The sequence below is a fragment of the Salvelinus fontinalis genome, chromosome 42, assembly GCF_029448725.1.
Source record: "Salvelinus fontinalis isolate EN_2023a chromosome 42, ASM2944872v1, whole genome shotgun sequence".
Classification (NCBI taxonomy): domain Eukaryota; kingdom Metazoa; phylum Chordata; class Actinopteri; order Salmoniformes; family Salmonidae; genus Salvelinus; species Salvelinus fontinalis.
In genome coordinates this window covers 3,831,035-3,850,679 of record NC_074706.1, presented here as the reverse complement: position 1 = coordinate 3,850,679, position 19,645 = coordinate 3,831,035, and the positions used below count along the sequence as shown (strand labels likewise).

The window sequence follows — 19,645 nt, the reverse complement described above, 5'->3', positions numbered from 1 at the left end:
CCTCCAGCTGTACCCCCTCTAGCACCAGGGTCAGCACACTCTCAAATGTTGTTTTTTGCCATCATTGTAAGCCTGCCACACACACGCTATACGATACATTTATTAAACATAAGAATGAGTGTGAGTTTTTGTCACAACCCGGCTCGTGGGAAGTGACAAAGAGCTCTTACAGGACCAGGGCACAAATAATAATATAATAATAATCAATAGTTTTGCTCTTTATTTAGTCATCTTACATATAAAACCTTATTTGTTCATAAAAAATGGTGAATAACTCACCACAGGTTAATGAGAAGGGTGTGCTTGAAAGGATGCACTTAACTCTGCAATGTTGGGTTGTATTGGAGAGAGTCTCAGTCTTAAATCATTTTCCACACACAGTCTGTATTTAGTTTTCATGCTAGTGAGGGCCAAGAATCCATTCTCACGTAGGTACATGGTTGCAAAGGGCATTCCTGTCTTAACAGCACTGTTTGCCAAGGCAGGATACTCTGAGCGCAGCCCTATCCAGAAATCTGGCAGTGGCTTTTGATTAAATTATATTTTCACAGAACTGCTCGTTGCAATTCCGACGAGGCTCTCTTGTTCAGATATCGGTAAGTGGACTGGTGGCAGGGCATGAAAGGGATAACGAATCCAGTTGTTTGTGTCATCCTTTTCGGGAAAGTACCTCCGTAATTGCACACCCAGCTCACTCAGGTGCGTCGCTATATCACATTTGACATTGACCATAAGCTTTAGTTCATAGCACACAAAAAAAATCATACAACGATGGAAAGACCTGTGTGTTGTCCTTGTTAATGCAGACAGAAAATAGCTCCAGCTTCTTAATCATAGCCTCAATTTTGTCCTGCACATTGAATATAGTTGCGGAGAGTTCCTGTAATCCTAGATTTAGATCATTCAGGTGAGAAAAAACATCACCCAGATAGGCCAGTCTTGTGAGAAACTCGTCATCAGGCAAGTGAAAATTATGGTCAATAAAGAAAACTTTAAACTTGTCTCTGAATTTTTTTTTAAACGTTTAAATACTTTGCCCCTTGATAACTAGCGTACTTCTGTATGTTGTAAAAGCGTTACATGGTCGCTGCCCATATCATTGCATAATGCAGAAAATACACATGACTTCAGGGGCCTTGCTTTAACAAAGTTAACCATTTTCACTGTACTGTCCAAAACATCTTTCAAGCTGTCAGGCATTCCCTTGGCAGCAATAGCCTCTCGGTGGATGCTGTAGTGTACCCAAGTGGCGTCGGGAGCAACTGCTTGCACGCGCGATACTACTCCACTATGTCTCCCTGGCATGGCTTTTGCACCATCAGTACAGATACCAACACATCTTGATCACCAAAGTCCATTTGATGTCACAAAGCTGTCCAGTACTTTAAAAATATCCTCTCCTGTTGTCCTGGTTTCCAGTGGTTTGCAGAAAAGGATGTCTTCCTTAATTGATCCCCCATAAACATAACAGACATATACCAGGAGCTGTGCCAGGCCCGCCACGTCTGTTGACTCATCCAGCTGTAACGCATATAATTCACTGGCTTGTATGCGAAGAAGTAATTGTTTCAAAACATCTCCTGCCATGTCACTGATGCGTCGTGAAACAGTGTTGTTTGATGAAGTCATTATCTGTATAGTTTTTTTGGCCTTTTCCCACAGCATTGTCCCAGCCATGTCCGCAGCAGCAGGAAGAATCAAGTCCTCCACAATAGTATGGGGCCCGCCTGTCCTAGCCACTCGGTAGCTTACCATGTAAGACGCTTTTAGCCCCTTCTTATTAATGGTATCTGTTGCTTTTATACGTCTTACTACTCGAAAGCCGTCTTGAATTGTCACTCCAAAAACTGTGGCTTATTTGTCAAATTGTCATGTTTTGTTTCTAAATGTCTGCACAAGAGTGAAGGTTTTATGGTTAATGTGATTGGATGTTAATTATTTGACTAGGCTACCTGTATTTGACATTGTATTGTTATTTCGCTGAACACTAGATGGTTTAATTTTATTTTTTGGCAGTGAAATGAGGCCACTCAGGCGAGAAAAAAACCTCACCCAAATGTATAGCCCCGTTGGAAAATATACAGTTGAAGTTGAAAGTTTACAAACACCTTAGCCAAATACATTTAAACTCAGTTTTTCACAATTCCTGACATTTAATCCTTGTAAGAATTCCCTGTCTTAGGTCAGTTAGGATCACCACTTTATTTTAAGAATGTGAAATGTCAGAATAATAGTAGAGCTAATTATTTATTTCATCTTTTATTTCTTTCATCACATTCCCAGTGGGTCAGAAGTTTACATACACTCAATTAGTATTTGGTAGCATTGCCTTTAAATTGTTTAACTTGGGTCAAACATTTCGAGTAGCCTTCCACAAGCTTCCCACAATAAGTTGGGTGAATTTTGACCCATTCCTCCTGACAGAGCTGGTGTAACTGAATCAGGTTTGTAGGCCTCCTTGCTCGCAGATGCTTTTTCAGTTCTGCCCACAAATTTTCTATAGGATTAAGGTCAGGGCTTTGTGATGGCCACTCCGATACCTTGACTTTGTTGTCCTTAAGCCATTTTGCCACCCTTAATATCTGTGCCAGACCAACCACGCACTCTGGTCTCTCTACAGTCTGTTTACTGTGAAGGCATGCTGATTCTGAAATGAAACTCTATATCCTATATAGTGTACCCTATGTGGGCCCTGGTCAAAGTAAGTGCACTATATAAGGAATAGGGGTAAAAACTAGTGCACTATAGGGAATAGGGTCCCATTTCAGACACACGTGAGTCCATTGTTGTGGGCCTAAGAAGCTCTTGGAGGCTGACACTAACAATAATGACATCCAAGGCAGCGCCTGCTCCCGCCCACACTCAGAGTGCTCTGGGAAGCCAGTGAATAGCAGCTTTTTATAACGATGGTTATTCTGGCCAAACAGTTCTATTTTTGTTTCATCAGACCAGAGGACATTTTCCAAAAAGTATGATCTTTGTTCCCATGTGCAGTTGCAAACTGTAGTCTGTTTTTTTTATGGCGGTTTTGGAGCAGTGGCTTCTTCCTTGCTGAGCAGCCTTTCAGGTTATGTTGATATAGGACTCGTTTTACTGTGGATATAGATACTTTTGTACCTGTTTTCTCCAGCATCTCCACAAGGTCCTTTGCTGTTGTTCTGGGATTGATTTGCACTTTTCACATCAAAATACATTCATGTCTACGAGACAGAACGCGTCTCCTTCCTGAGCGGTATGACGGCTGCATAGTCCCATGGTGTTTATACTTACGTATTATTGTTTGTACAGATGAACGTGTTACCTTCAGTTGTTTGAAAATTGCTCCCAAGGATGAATCAGACTTGTGGAGATTTACAATTTTCTTGGTTGATTTCTTTTGATTTTCCCATGATGTCAAGCAAAGAGGCACTGAGTTTGAAGGTAGGCCTTGAAATACATCCACAGGTTCACCTCCAATTTACTCAAAAATTCCCAATCTGGCCCTCAAACCATCATGGTCACCTAATAATCCCCAGTTTACAATTGGCTCATTCATCCCCCTCCTCTCCCCTGTAACTATTCCCCAGGTCGTTGCTGCAAATGAGAACGTGTTCTCAGTCAACTTACCTGGTAAAATAACGGTAAATAAATAAATAATTTTCTGGAATTTTCCAAGCTGTTTAAAGGCACAGTCAACTTAGTGTATGTTAACTTCTGACCCACTGGAATTGTGACACGGTCAATTATAAGTGAAATAATCTGTCTGTAAACAATTGTTGGAAAAATTACTTGTGTCATGCACAAAGTAGATGTCCTAACCGACTTGCCAAAACTACAGTTTGTTAACAAGAAATTTGTGGAGTTGTTGAAAAACGAGTTTTAATGACTCCAACATACTGTAAGTACATGTAAACTTCCGACTTCAATTGTAAATGTACTGTTTAAAAATGTGAATCATTTAAAAAAAAATGTGAATCACATTTTTATGTGGCGTACCTCCGACGGCATTGCGAGTTCACCAGTTTGGGAATACCTAATCTAGCAGATCTGGAGTACCACAAAACAGTCATGTCATTTTCCAGTTTCTTACCACCGCTCTGTTTGTTTAGCTTTTCCTTCAAGTGGTCTCTCGCTTTAGTCAGGGTGTTGTAACTGGTCTGTAGCTGGTCTCTCTCTTTAGTCAGGGTGTTATAACTGGTCTGTAGCTGGTCTTTCTCTTTAGTCAGGGTGTGGTAACTGGTCTGTAACTGGTCTCTCTCTTTAGTCAGGGTGTTGTAACTGGTCTGTAGCTGGTCTCTCTCTTTAGTCAGGGTGTTATAACTGGTCTGTAGCTGGTCTTTCTCTTTAGTCAGGGTGTGGTAACTGGTCTGTAACTGGTCTCTCTTGTTAGTCAGGGTGTTACTACTGGTCTGTAGCTGGTCTCTCTCTTTAGTCAGGGTGTTGTATCTGGTCTGTAACTGGTCTCTGTCTTTAGTCAGGGTGTTATAACTGGTCTGTAGCTGGTCTTTCTCTTTAGTCAGGGTGTTATAACTGGTCTGTAGCTGGTCTTTCTCTTTAGTCAGGGTGTTGTAACTGGTCTGTAGCTGGTCTCTCTCTTTAGTCAGGTTGTTGTAACTGGTCTGTAGCTGATCTCTCTCTTTAGTCAGGTTGTTGTAACTGGTCTGTAGCTGGTCTCTCTCTTTAGTCCGGTTGTTGTATCTGGTCTGTAGCTGATCTCTCTCTTTAGTCAGGGTGTTGTATCTGGTCTGTAGCTGGTCTCTCTCTTTAGTCGGGGTGTTGTATCTGGTCTGTAGCTCGTCTCGCTCTTTAGACAGGGTGTTATAACTGGTCTGTAGCTGGTCTCTCTCTTTAGTCAGGTTGTTCAAACCGGACGTCTGGAATCTCTCTGCAGAGTAGCAATGACCAATGACTCGGTTATCTGTTGAAATAAAAACATATAGATATTTTGGACAATTTTATAAAACAAAATTCAGCCACACAAGTGGATATAGTATACACATGTGCTTACATCACTGAGGACAACACAGTAATTTCCCCGTTGTGGTCCTTTGAACGATAAGTATTAAACTACTGATGATGAAGAATGTAAACTCAGCAAAAAAGGAAACGTCCTCACACTGTCAACTGCGTCTATTTTCAGCAAACTTAAAATACGTGTAAATATTTGTATGAACATAAAAATATTCAACAACTGACACAAACTGAACAAGTTCCACAGACATGTGACTAACAGAAATTGAATAATGTGTCCCTGAACAAAGGGGGGATCAAAATTAACAGTCAGTATCTGGTGTGGCCACCAGCTGCTTTAAGTACTGCAGTGCATCTCCTCCTCATGGACTGCACCAGATTTGCCAGATAGCCCTCACCCTCCGATCCAACAGGTCCCAGACGTGCTCAATGGGATTGATATCCGGGCTCTTCGCTGGCCATGGCAGAACACTGACATTTATGTCTTGCAGGAAATCACGCACAGAACGAGCAGCATGGCTGGTGGCATTGTCATGCTGGAGGGTCATGTCAGGATGAGCCTGCAGGAAGGGTACCACATGAGGGAGGAGGATGTCTTCACTGTAACGCACAGCGTTGAGATTGCCTGCAATGCTCAGTTCGATGATGCTGTAACACACCGCCCAGACCATGACGAACCCTCCACCTCGATCCCGCTCCAGAGTACAGGCCTCGGTGTAACGCTCATTCCTTCGACGATAAACACGAATCCGACCATCACACCTGGTGAGACAAAACGGCGACTTATCAGTGAAGAGCACTTTTTGCCAGTCCTGTCTGGTCCAGCGACGGCGGGTTTGTGCCCATAGGCGACGTTGTTGCCGGTGATGTCTGGTGAGGACCTGCCTTACAACAGGCCTACAAGTCCTCAGTCCAGCCTCTCTCAGCCTATTGCGGGGACAGTCTGAGCACTAATGGAGAGATTGTGCATTCCTGGTGTAACTCGGGCAGTTGTTGTTGCCATCCTGTACCTGTCTCGCAGGTGTGATGTTCGGATGTACCGATCCTGTGCAGGTGTTGTTACACGTGGTCTGCCACTGCGAGGACGATCAGCTGTCCATCCTGTCTCCCTGTAGCGCTGTCTTAGGCATCTCACAGTACGGACATTGCAATTTATTGCCCTGGCCACATCTGCAGTCCTCATGCCTCCTTGCAGCATGCCTAAGACACGTTCACGCAGATGAGCATCTTTCTTTTGGTGTTTTTCAGAGTCAGTTAACTTAGGACACTAAAGAGGCCTTTTTTCATAACTGTGACCTTAATTGCCTACCGTCTGTAAGCTGTTTGTGTCTTAACAACCGTTCCATAAATTTTTTATGCATGGGGAACAGTGTTTAAATCCTTTACAGTGAAGATCTGTGAAGTTATTTGGATTTTTACAAATTATCTTGAAAGACAGGGTCCTGAAAAGGGGACGTTTCTTTTTTTACTGAGTTTATTGGTGAAAACATAATAAACGTATAAACTCACAGTAGACAGACAGGCCTATGATCCCAGCCAGTAGGAGAACACACAGCAGCCCCAGACACACTGCAGCAACTCCAGAGGGTCTCTTCCACCACTGAACATGTACTGAATCTCAAGGTATTATAAACTCTCTCTGGTAATGTTAATTTTTTTTATATCATCCAGAATTGTGAGGGGACTAATAGGTACTCGTCTGAGAAAGTGGTTTTTGTGTGTGTGTGTGTGTGTGTGTGTGTGTGTGTGTGTGTGTGTGTGTTTTTCTGTGTATCTGTACTTGCATTGATACCTGAAAATGTAACACCAATGTAATCCTTTTTTCTGGGCTTGTTGGCATATGTGTCTTTATCAAAATCCATGGTCTGCATTGTTGGATTCTCCACCTGTGTTTGTATAAGATTGTCTCTTACATTTTTACACTCAAAATGTGTATCTGTGCCTTATGTATCGTTATTCGAAGTACTGGAGGGGAGCTTGACGTAGTTTATTTACTCATTACAGAGGAAACAATGGGATAGTCCCAAAAGTACAAACTCAATTAGTGATTACTCTGCTCAGGTAAAATATTAATATTTTAAACATAAAATTGTATATATCTAACCCCCCCCCACCCCCCACCCCACAGACAGTGCATAACATTAGCATGCATTAATCAGGTGAAATGATGAAGAAAACCTTACCACGGTCTTTGAGAGTTGAAAAGAGATGCATCCAAATATATTACATTGGTGTGTAAATATGTCCAACGTAACCAGATGTACTGAGTGAGCACCAAATGGAAGATTGGAGTTGTGTGTTTTTTTGTCCAAACCACTGCACATTTTGTGTCAACATCAGCATATCCTTTACCTTATTTGGCCAAACAATTATGAACTAATATACCACTGGACGATGTGTTCAGATATACGGTACATGTGATTAACTTGGGCTTATCCAAAAAATGTGTGGATCAGTATGTTTAACAAAAGTTCACAGGCAACTGAAAGTTCAAGTTACAGAATGGTGCACAGAAATGTGGGGTCATTTGGACTATTAAAAAAACATAAGAACACTTAACATGCTTAATCACTACATTTTGTTATGCTCGTCTCAACAACAAACCAATATAGACCGTGATAAGATTTATTTTCTTAATTTCATCTGTTATGATTATGTCATATTTTATGCATTGTCTGATTTGTATGTAATGTGTTAGAAGCTCTGGGGCGATCAAAATACATACAGGACAATTGGTTTAGAGATATAGAATTTGTGCTTTAAATATGAATGTTTTACCCAATAGGAGCATGTGTTGCTAGTTGGGCAGAGTTTGCACCTTTGGGACTATCCCATTGGTTCCTTTGTACTGGGTAAGCTGAATCATGCTAACCTAAAGTTTTTGACGTCTCCAAACGCAGGTGCAGTTGAAAGCAAATAATCAACCAGTCCTTCAATTCGCAAGTGGCTGAAACTATCTTGAGTGGAGCATGGGGCTAATGATGACTAATATTATTTGTTTTGAATTATGCCCAGGTCATGAGACCCCTTGATGAAATGAGGCCTGAGGCACTTCCCTCTTCTGTCTAAGGGTAAGTTTGCCAGTGGGGAGGAGGGAGGGAGAGGCGAGAGACAGCAACCGACAAAGCCGACTCGTGCTATAGTGGACTAATAGCTGCCATAGCTAGTTTATTTATCATCCAATATGATTGCGTAGTTCCTGTCTTGACTGAATCAAACCGGAGAAGCTAGTTAATAACTAGCTAGCTAGCTAGGCTAATTAAAGCTGCATGTGTTTTCTCGTCCTACAGCTACAAATAACAACAACTTCAATGAGAATTTGAATGATTAGATACTTCAGGATTTTGGCAATGAAGCCCTTTATCTACTTCCCCAGAGTCAGATGAACTGGATATCATGTTTATGTCTCTGCATGAAGTTTAAAGGAAGTTGCTTAATAGCTTTAGCGTTAGCTAAGTAGCGAAATGACTGGAAGTCTATGGTATCTACTAGCATGCTAGTTTGCATTGGCACGTGAAACTACAGTGCCTTCAGAAAGTTATCACACCCCTTGACTTGTTCCACTTTTCTGTTGTGTTTTAACCAGATTTTTCTATAAGTACCTCATCTCTGTACCCCACACATACAATTATCTATAAGGACCCTTAGCCGAGCAGTGAATTTCAAACACAGATTCAACCACAAAGACCATGGATGTTTTCCAATGCCTCCCAAAGAAGGGCACATATTGGTAAATGGGTAAAAAAAAATATAAAAGCAGACATTTAATATCCTTTTGAACATGGTTATTAATTACACTTTGGGTGGTGTATCAATAAACCCAGTCACTACAAAGAAAGATACAGGCATCCTATTTGCTCCCATGTCCAGAAATCCTTTCTCTCCTGTCCCTTACTCCGTTTAGTTTCCCTTTGCCGCTTGGTCTTAGCTTGGTGGGTGATTCTGTAACGGGTGACGCTCTCCTCATCCTCGGACGAGGTGAGGAGAGAGGGATCTGAAGACCAAAACGCAGCTTGCGGGAAATAAGCCATCTTTATTTAACAACGATGATGGCAACACGAAACGAAACAAACACTTGCAAAACTACAAAATAACAAAACGACGTTGACGAGACCTGAACATAAACTTACATAACTAAACATAAACTTACGTACAGGTAACAGACGACATCGAAACGAAAACGAAACAAACAAACGCTACAGTCCAGTGTGGTACGAACAAACATACTGACACAGGAGACAATCACCCACAAACAAACAGTGAGAATGCCCTACCTAAATATGACTCTTAATTAGAGGCAAACGCAAACCACCTGCCTCTAATCAAGAGCCATACCAGGCAAACCGAAACCAACATAGAAACAGATAACATAGAATGCCCACCCAACCTCACGTCCTGACCAACTAACACACAAAAACTAACATAAATAGGTCAGGAACGTGACAGTACCCCCCCCACAAGGTGCGAACTCCGGACGCACCAGCACAAAGTCTAGGGGAGGGTCTGGGTGGGCATCTAACCACGGTGGTGGCTCAGGCTCCGGGCGCGGTTCCCACCCCACCATAATCCATCCTAACTTCCTCCCTCCAAGAATGTCCACCCTCTTTTTTCCCCCACACAATTCTCTTAATAATATATTTAATAAGGATAACACCGGGACAGAGAGATAAATCAAGATAGAGGGATAGATAAGAATATAGAGGTAGAAAAAGATAGAGAGGGAGATCAGGATAGAGGGGCAACTCCGGACTGAAAGGCAGCTCCGGACAGAGAGACAGCTCTGGACTGATGGGCAGTTCTGGGTATCTAGCCTTTTCAGGCTGAAGGGCAGCTCATGGCTGACTGACGACTCTCGATGCTCATGGCTGGCTGACGGCTCTCGACGCTCATGGCAGGCTGACGGCTCTCGACGCTCATGGCAGGCTGACGGCTCTCGACGCTCATGGCAGGCTGACGGCTCTCGACGCTCATGGCAGGCTGACGGCTCTCGACGCTCATGGCAGGCTGACGGCTCTGGCTGCTCATGGCACTCTGACGGCTCTGGCTGCTCATGGCGCTCTGACGGCTCTGGCTGCTCATGGCTCGCTGGCGGCTCTGACAGATCCTGTCTGGTTGGCGGCTCTGGCAGATCCTGTCTGGTTGGCGGCTCTGGCAGATCCTGTCTGGTTGGCGGCTCTGGCAGATCCTGTCTGGTTGGCGGCTCTGGCAGATCCTGTCTGGTTGGCGGCTCTGACAGATCCTGTCTGGTTGGCGGCTCTGGCAGATCCTGTCTGGTTGGCGGCTCTGGCAGATCCTGTCTGGTTGGCGGCTCTGGCAGATCCTGTCTGGCTGACGGCTCTGGCAGATCCTGTCTGGCTGACGGCTCTAGCGGCTCCTGTCTGGCTGACGGCTCTAGCGGCTCCTGTCTGGCTGACGGCTCTGTAGGCTCATGGCAGACGGGCGGCTTTGCAGGCTCATGGCAGACGGGCGGCTTTGCAGGCTCCTGGCAGACGGATGGCTCAGACGGCGCTGGGGAGACGGATGGCTCAGATGGCGCTGGGGAGACGGATGGCTCAGATGGCGCTGGGGAGACGGATGGCTCAGATGGCGCTGGGGAGACGGATGGCTCAGATGGCGCTGGGGAGACGGATGGCTCAGATGGCGCTGGGGAGACGGATGGCTCTGGCCGGATATGGCGCACTGTAGACCTGGTGCGTGGTGCCGGAACTGGAGGCACCGTGCTAATGACAAGCACCTTCCTACTAGTGCGGGGAGCAGGGACAGGGCACACTGTATTCTCAAAGCCTACTCTATCCCTGATGCGTGGTACCGGCACTGGTGACGCCGGGCTGAGGACAAGCACATCAGGATTAGTAGGGGGAGAATATACAGTGTGTACAGGGCTCTGGAGACGCACTGGTAGCTTAGTGCGTGGGGCCGGAACTGGAGGCACCGGGCTAGATACACGCACTACAGGGAGAGTGCGTGGAGGAGGAACAGGGCTCAGGATACGCACTGGTAGCCTAGTGCGTAGTGTAGACACTGTAGGTACTAGGCTGGGGCGGGGAGGTGGTGCCGGAAATACCGGACCGTGGAGGCGTACTGGCACTCTTGAGCATTGAACCTGCCCAACCTTACCTGGTTGAATGCTCCCGGTTGCCCGACCAGTGCGGGGAGGTGGAATAACCCGCACCGGCCTATGTAGGCGAACCGGGGAAACCATGCGTAAGGCAGGTGCCATGTATGCCGGCCCGAGGAGACGCACTGGAGACCAGACGCGTTGAGCCGGCCTCATGACACCTGGCTCAATGCCCAATCTAGCCCTCCCAGTGCGGGGAGGTGGAATAACCCGCACTGGGCTATGCACTCGTACAGGAGACACCGTGCGCTCTACTGCGTAACACGGCGCCTGCCCGTACTCCCGCTCTCCACGGTAAGCCTGGGAAGTGGGCGCAGGTCTCCTACCTGCCCTTGGCCCACTATCTCCTAGCCCCCCCCCAAGAAATTTTTGGGAATTACTCACGGGCTTTTTTGGCTTCCGTGCCAGACGCGTTCCCTCATAGCTCCGGTTCCTCTCCTCGGTAGCCTCTGCTCTCCTCCGTGCCTCCAGCTCAGCTTTGGGACGGCGATTTTCTCCTGCCTTAGCCCAGGGACCTTCTCCATTCATTATTTGCTCCCATGTCCAGAAATCCTTTCTCTCCTGTCCCTTACTCCGTTTAGTTTCCCTTTGCCGCTTGGTCTTAGCTTGGTGGGTGATTCTGTAACGGGTGACGCTCTCCTCATCCTCGGACGAGGTGAGGAGAGAGGGATCTGAAGACCAAAACGCAGCTTGCGGGAAATAAGCCATCTTTATTTAACAACGATGATGGCAACACGAAACGAAACAAACACTTGCAAAACTACAAAATAACAAAACGACGTTGACGAGACCTGAACATAAACTTACATAACTAAACATAAACTTACGTACAGGTAACAGACGACATCGAAACGAAAACGAAACAAACAAACGCTACAGTCCAGTGTGGTACGAACAAACATACTGACACAGGAGACAATCACCCACAAACAAACAGTGAGAATGCCCTACCTAAATATGACTCTTAATTAGAGGCAAACGCAAACCACCTGCCTCTAATCAAGAGCCATACCAGGCAAACCGAAACCAACATAGAAACAGATAACATAGAATGCCCACCCAACCTCACGTCCTGACCAACTAACACACAAAAACTAACATAAATAGGTCAGGAACGTGACATCTGTTTGCAAAAAGGCATTAAAGCAATACTGCAAAAAATGTGGCAAAGCAAATCACTTTTTTATTTTTCTTTAAAAATTCATTCAAATGTGTTAGCCAGCTAGGGTTATCTAGACATGCTGCTAACCTGGTCTAGGGTTATGAAATTCCGCATAATTTCCCAGAATTCACAGATTTTTTACAGATTTCCTCCATTCCTCACTCATACCAGCCAGGATTTCTTCAAAACCAAGGAATTTTTGGAAAGTTAGCGGACTTTGCAACCCTAAGCCTGGCTAAACCAGAATGAATGCTGGACTCAATGTTTCTAAGACTGTGTGTGTGTGTGTGTGTGTGTGTGTGTGTGTGTGTGTGTGTGTGTGTGTGTGTGTGTGTGTGTGTGTGTGTGTGCTTTTTTAGAGTCAAAAAGCCTTAAGGTGATGCACTCCTGCTCTCTTCCAATGTCCCCTAATGACCTCTACACTCCCGAAATAGGCCTCCTACACGTGCCTCTCTCCTTTCCTCCCTCCCTCTGCCCTCACTAAGGGCCCGATCCCTCTGCCCTCCCTCCCTCACTAAGGGCCCGATCCCTCTGCCCTCCCTACCCTCACTAAGGGACCGATCCCTCTGCCCTCCCTCCCTCACTAAGGGCCCGATCCCTCTGCCCTCCCTCCCTCACTAAGGGCCCGATCCCTCTGCCCTCCCTCCCTCACTAAGGGCCCGATCCCAACTTAAGACATCTATTTCTGTTTTACACACTTCTCTGTACTTTTTATTCACACTGATCTAGTTAGTTCGTTTTTATTCAGACTGATCTAGTTAGATAGTTTTTATTCAGACTGATCTAGTTAGATAGTTTTTATTCAGACTGATCTAGTTAGTTAGTTTTTATTCAGACTGATCTAGTTAGTTAGTTTTTATTCAGACTGATCTAGTTAGTTAGACTGCCGACCCTCCAGCCGCTGGGATACTCTGGTCTGGACAGCAAAAACACTTTAAAGGGCTGATCGCCAGTTAAAACAATAACAAAGCGACACTGTAACCGCTGTCAAATTCATAGACAGCTATGGATGAAAGGACTGACCATCCATAAAATCAACACTATACTTTAATCATGCTTTGAGGCTATACAGTGTTTGTTTACATTTACATAGTTTACAAACGTTGGAGTAAGACAATCTTATATTTTGGGTTCTGATGGGGCACGACATTAGAACTAAGCTCATGAGGTATTAAAAAGTTATATTCTTCTAGAATCAATGGGTATGTACTGTATCGTTCATTTATACGTGCAGAATGGGTATAGCAGCTGCAGGTTGCCCCTTTAAAGCCATTTTTCTCAGTTTCCCTGGTTACGCAGTTATTGCTCTTTGCATTTGTAGGGCAGTTTTGTGCTCAAGTGGCTGACGTGCCCTTATCCTAAATCTGCCTCCGGTCCCTCTTATCGCCATGGGTACACCTTCCTGAAAACAATGGCACTGTACTTAGCTTGAACCTGTTCTGCCAGTTCATATCCTAACATATTAGAATGTTCCAATGTGGTTAGTCAAAAAGATGACAGGTTAGAAAAGGTAACATTTATCCAGGGTTGCCATCGAACAGATATGTCACATGCGCAGGGCGCATTTACAGGAGTCCTTTTCTCTAAAAATAAGTCACATGGTTTCATGACAACAACAAACAAAAAATGTCGGTAAGGGTGTGTAATGCAAGTCAAGGTGTCCTTGGATGAATGTCTTCAAGACGCATAACTAGCATTGTTAAAATGACTGTTGTACTTCAATCGGACCATACCAGTTCATGCCTTGAAAGAAGCCAGTGTTCAAATATAGTTCATGTAGAGGTATTAGGATTATGAACACAGGTATTGTTCTCAGGTGGCTGCCCTGTCCTTGCCCTCAGTCCTCCTGTGTCTTACATGATACATATGACACTTTCCCCTGACATCCGTTATCACCCATGGTTTACCATTGTACATTTGTGAGTTTTTAAGCATACTGTATTTAGACACATACATTTGTTAGAGGATCAATGTAACTACAGTCTATTTTGATTTGGCACCATGAAACTCTGAATACGATTGAATAACTTTTAGAATGAACAAAGGGACAGTAGAATTCAGTACATCAAATGACCAAGTAATCCCTTTCAGATTAAACAAGACATTTTTAGTACATACATATTACATTTAAACTCAACACTCAATTCAGACTCTTGACTTTAATCATTCGAGGAGTGAAATGGGAAGTGTATTTAGACAGACATTTAAAGTACTTCCTTAGTATTATTATCACTGTTCACTGGTTTATAAACTGTTCATAAACATCCTAAAAATAAATCCCCGTCAAAGCCTAAATAGAAGTGTGAGATGCTTTGTGTCCTTCTGTTATCTCCCAATGAGTTGAATGAATAACAGCAGGGCTGCTGCTTCTGTCACATACAGGAATCCTTTCCCAAGCCTCATGCAAACCCTGTGAACAGAGACATGGCCCTCTCCATCTGCTCTCTCTCTTCCCCCTCAGAGAGGCCACTGTTGAACAGATGTGGAGTGTCCACTACCGCCACTGTCCTCCTACACAGCTCACTCTCTCTGCTCTCACCCTTCAGGGTCAGTGACGTCAAGTTGACACCTGATTCAAACACATCAAGTTGACACCTGATTCAAACACCTCTCTGTCCAGAATGGTGTTCCCTGCTGCACTCTTCCCCTGTTCCCCACTCTGTCCAGAATGGTGTTCCCTGCTGCACTCTTCCCCTGTTCCCCACTCTGTCCAGAATGGTGTTCCCTGCTGCACTTTTCCCCTGTTCCACACTCTGTCCAGAATGGTGTTCCCTGCTGCACTCTTCCCCTGTTCCCCACTCTGTCCAGAAGGGTGTTCCCTGCTGCACTCTTCCCCTGTTCCCGACTCTGTCCAGAATGGTGTTCCCTGCTGCACTCTTCCCCTGTTCCCCACTCTGTCCAGAATGGTGTTCCCTGCTGCACTCTTCCCCTGTTCCCCACTCTGTCCAGAATGGTGTTCCCTGCTGCACTTTTCCCCTGTTCTCCACTCTGTCCAGAATGGTGTTCTCTGCTGCACTCTTCCCCTGTTCTCCACTCTGTCCAGAATGGTGTTCCCTGCTGCACTTTTCCCCTGTTCTCCACTCTGTCCAGAATGGTGTTCCCTGCTGCACTCTTCCCCTGTTCCCCACTCTGTCCAGAAGGGTGTTCCCTGCTGCACTCTTCCCCTGTTCCCGACTCTGTCCAGAATGGTGTTCCCTGCTGCACTCTTCCCCTGTTCCCCACTCTGTCCAGAATGGTGTTCCCTGCTGCACTCTTCCCCTGTTCCCCACTCTGTCCAGAATGGTGTTCCCTGCTGCACTTTTCCCCTGTTCTCCACTCTGTCCAGAATGGTGTTCCCTGCTGCACTCTCCCCCTGTTCCCCACTCTGTCCAGAATGGTGTTCCCTGCTGCACTCTTCCCCTGTTCTCCACTCTGTCCAGAATGGTGTTCCCTGCTGCACTCTTCCCCTGTTCTCCACTCTGTCCAGAATGGTGTTCCCTGCTGCACTCTTCCCCTGTTCTCCACTCTGTCCAGAATGGTGTTCCCTGCTGCACTCTTCCCCTGTTCCCCACTCTGTTCCAGGCTAACCAGGACAAGTCTCAGGTCATGGATCATTCCATCTCCTGAGAGAAAGAGATGCACAGGGTTTGTGATAAGTAGAACTGTATACAATATCTGAGGTATGCTTTTGAAGAAGTACAGAACAATTTAAATAATTATTGAATTACCGAGCAGGAAGATGAAAAGTTCAAAAGCACTTCTACTCCTTTCTAACAACTTCTAATGGGTGATTGATTTGATTAATCCTGTTATTATGGGTGCACAATTGCTGTGTTATATACTGAAGAGTTTCAAAACACCCTCTCTCAAGCATAACCTGGGGTTATGAATGATCTACTATTCTGCTACTCCAACATTCCCTAAAGTTAGAAAACATGTGTCTATAGCTTACTTTCAAATATATTTTTTGGGTGAAATAATGTGGTCTGTGTGAATGACAGTGCAGGGAATCTTCTTCAGTGAAATAAACCCAAACCTGGACTCAATGCAAGAGCAAATGCAGATCTAGAGATGAACCATCTCAGGAATACTGACCTGGGATCAAGTCCTCCCTGTTCACATGACCTTATTCATTATGATCAAAAAGGATAAACAGATCCTAGATCAGCACTCCTGCACTGACACGTTTGATAAATATGGGCCCTGACTTGAGTCTGCTAATGCAGCACTTAAAAAAGAATATGTATTTTACCTATGTCTGCATTTTTCTACAAAAACTAGAGGAAGAGAGAGAGTAATGTGAAAGACAAAAACAGGAAAGTATGGTGCGAGAAAAATAGAAGTGGGGGAGCTGTGCCAGGGTGATAAGGCGGAATCCCCCTACCCTTCACTATATTACTTATTTTAAGTCCTATACCGTTTCTTGTAAAACACATGATCTTGCTTCTCATACAGTAGGCCTTACAATGCCTTAAAAGGCTAGCTAGGGACCATGCAATAGGCCAGCTAGCAACTCTTCAATAGGTTACCTAGCCACTCTACAATAGGCTACCTAGCCACTCTACAATAGGTTACCTAGCCACTCTACAATAGGCTACCTAGCCACTCTACAATAGGCTACCTAGCCACTCTACAATAGGCTACCTAGCCACTCTACAATAGGTTACCTAGCCACTCTACAATAGGTTACCTAGCCACTCTACAATAGGTTACCTAGCCACTCTACAATAGGTTACCTAGCCACTCTACAATAGGTTACCTAGCCACTCTACAATAGGTTACCTAGCCACTCTACAATAGGCTACCTAGCTACTCTACAATAGGTTACCTAGCCACTCTACAATAGGTTACCTAGCCACTCTACAATAGGTTACCTAGCTACTCTACAATAGGTTACCTAGCCACTCTACAATAGGTTACCTAGCCACTCTACAATAGGTTACCTAGCCACTCTACCATAGGTTACCTAGCCACTCTACAATAGGTTACCTAGCTATTCTACAATAGGCCACCTAGCCACTCTACAATAGGCCACCTAGCCACTCTACAATAGGTTACCTAGCCACTCTACAATAGGTTACCTAGCTACTCTACATTAACCTAGGGACCCTACAATAGGCTAGCTAGCCACTCTACATTAACCCATAATAGTCTAAGCCCTGTATTACAATTATTTGATGAACATTTTTATTTAGCTATTAGCCCATACAAATGCATTGAATAACAGATTCACTACATGAAACAGATAGTCCCCCCCCCCCTAAAAAAATCGAAAGGAAGTTTGTTCTGAAGTGTCTGTCCAATATCTGAGCGATATAAGAATGATCAGTAACATTTTTATTTATTCTACATGTATTTAACCCCTTATTTTTGTCACTAAACAGTCTCCATATATATTTCCATTTATTCTTTCAACTGGTACGAGGGGACCTTCAGACGAGTCTTGTGAACATTCTAGAGCAAAACAACGGAAATGTCCGTGTCCGTGAGAGTCTCACCTTTCCACAGAGGTGTAATATCAGTGTGTAGCCCAAACTGTTCGGATGCGACAGACAGAAGTTGGCAGATTGGCTGTACCGACTTCAGACGAGTCCCAAGATGCTTGTGGAGGTCGTAGAACAAAACGGAGAAAGCAATCGTGTTTGTGAGAGTCTCAGAGGGTCAGCTTTCCATCGAGGGGTTATAATAGTTTGTAGGCCAAACCGTTTGGCAGTTACAGATGATGTTGTGAGAATACCAATTTTTGGGATGTCTCGTGGTCTGACAAATACCTCTCTAGCTCTGTCAACTTTCACCACAGATGCGAAAGTATGACATAGGTTGATGAGGTGGATTGAGACGCATCCAATGCAATAAAACATTTCTCTAGCTAAAACTGACCGATTTTGATGGGGATTTTTGTATTATTCTAATTATATTTTCCACTGGGGCACGGACATCAACTTTAGGGGGTTTTAACCTAGCGACCCTACAATAGGCTAGCTATTAAATTCAGAATAGGCTAGCTAGCAAACATACAATATGCTAGTTAGGGACCCTACAATAGGCTGTAGCCTCTCTAAATTAAGCGAGCGACCCTACAATAAGCTATAGCCACTCTAAATGTAGCTAGCTACAGTATTTATAGGTTAGCTAGCTACGTTTAAAAGAGAGAGCTGGATTTTTGCAAGAAATAAAAACTTGTGAATGATGAATGAGTTACCTGATGCTGACACTCTGACCGCAGGAGGTCAAATGCATTAAAGGGGAGATGTTTAATGTTGCATCATGATTGTGATGTTACTAGCTATGCCTGTCATGGACTGGTCGCTAACACATTTTTGGGGGGCAAAAACTATTCTAGAACCCTCCTCCTGAACAGGGTTCAACAACCAGTTACTGAGTGACTTTCGGTCAAGACACAAACAGGGTTAGAAAGTTCAGAACCATGTTTGAACACAAAGGGACAATCTGAAGTTCAAGCAAAAGCAAACTGGGCAAACCGCTTAAGGATGGGGCTGGGGAAATGTAACCAATCAAATTCAGAGACTGGGCTATAGATCCAAGGACTGAACATCCATAACATAAGAATTGTAGTTTTTAAAATGTCTTGAAGCTAGCTATACAGTGACTAAGTTTGCATTTTATGTTATGTTATATTCTTCCAGAATCAACAGCTAGTATAGAGTATATTATTAATTTAAAAGTGCAAAAATGGAGTTAGCAAGCACAGATTACCCCTTTAGCGCTTAAAAGTAATGAATAGACACATTCTGGCATTCAGCCTTCCAGTTTTCAGAGTTTTGGAATTGTGGATTAGCTGAACATTCAATTTCTTTTAACCGAAAGTATACCTTTTATCCCCTTGGCTTTTGTGTTTGAGAGAGAGAGGAAGTGAAACACTTCTGTGCAGCATTTTGTAACTTTAACTTTCAGTGACTTGAGCTTGACGAGAATATTTCAACTTTTGGACAAATGATAACCGTTTCCTCCCAAAGGCCATTTGTAAAGACTTCTCACACTAAGTTTCTAGCAAACTCCTAAGACTCATGCTAACACATAGTTAAACTCATACAGAAACATTGGTTTTGTTTAAAACAGTATTCAGTGGTATTGTTTTTTTATTTGATTTTTGAAACAAACAGAGTAAAAAATAAAATATGAGACAATAGATTCATTAAGAAAGATTATTGGGGGAAAAATAACATTTGAGTAAATATATTTATTGGTTTATTTTGATTTTGAAAATGTAATGAATTGAAGGTTATTTGTTGATGTAAAAATTGAAATGTACAGATTTGAAGGTTGTGTCATTAGATTTGGGGTGTGTTGTGGTCGCGAGAAATTATTGCGGAAAAAAAGGGGGTCCCCAGAAATTCAAAACTGAAAAAGTTTGAATACCACTTTTGAGGCGACCATGCAGTAGGATTTTAACAGTCAGGAGACTGACAAAGTCG

At 44.1% G+C, this 19,645-nt stretch overlaps 1 protein-coding gene across 1 annotated transcript; it reads right to left on the bottom strand.

Annotated features, from left to right (window-relative positions):
* Window positions 1-4,145: 4,145 nt before the first annotated feature.
* Window positions 4,146-6,812, bottom strand: LOC129841064 (protein Daple-like; the record flags this gene model as incomplete). The annotated part of the gene is made up of 3 exons (XM_055909174.1): window positions 6,731-6,812; window positions 6,460-6,561; window positions 4,146-4,897 (listed from the first exon to the last, which is right to left on the bottom strand). Coding segments are annotated over exons 1-3 (936 nt in total), but the record flags the coding sequence as incomplete, so codon positions are not given.
* Window positions 6,813-19,645: the final 12,833 nt, after the last annotated feature.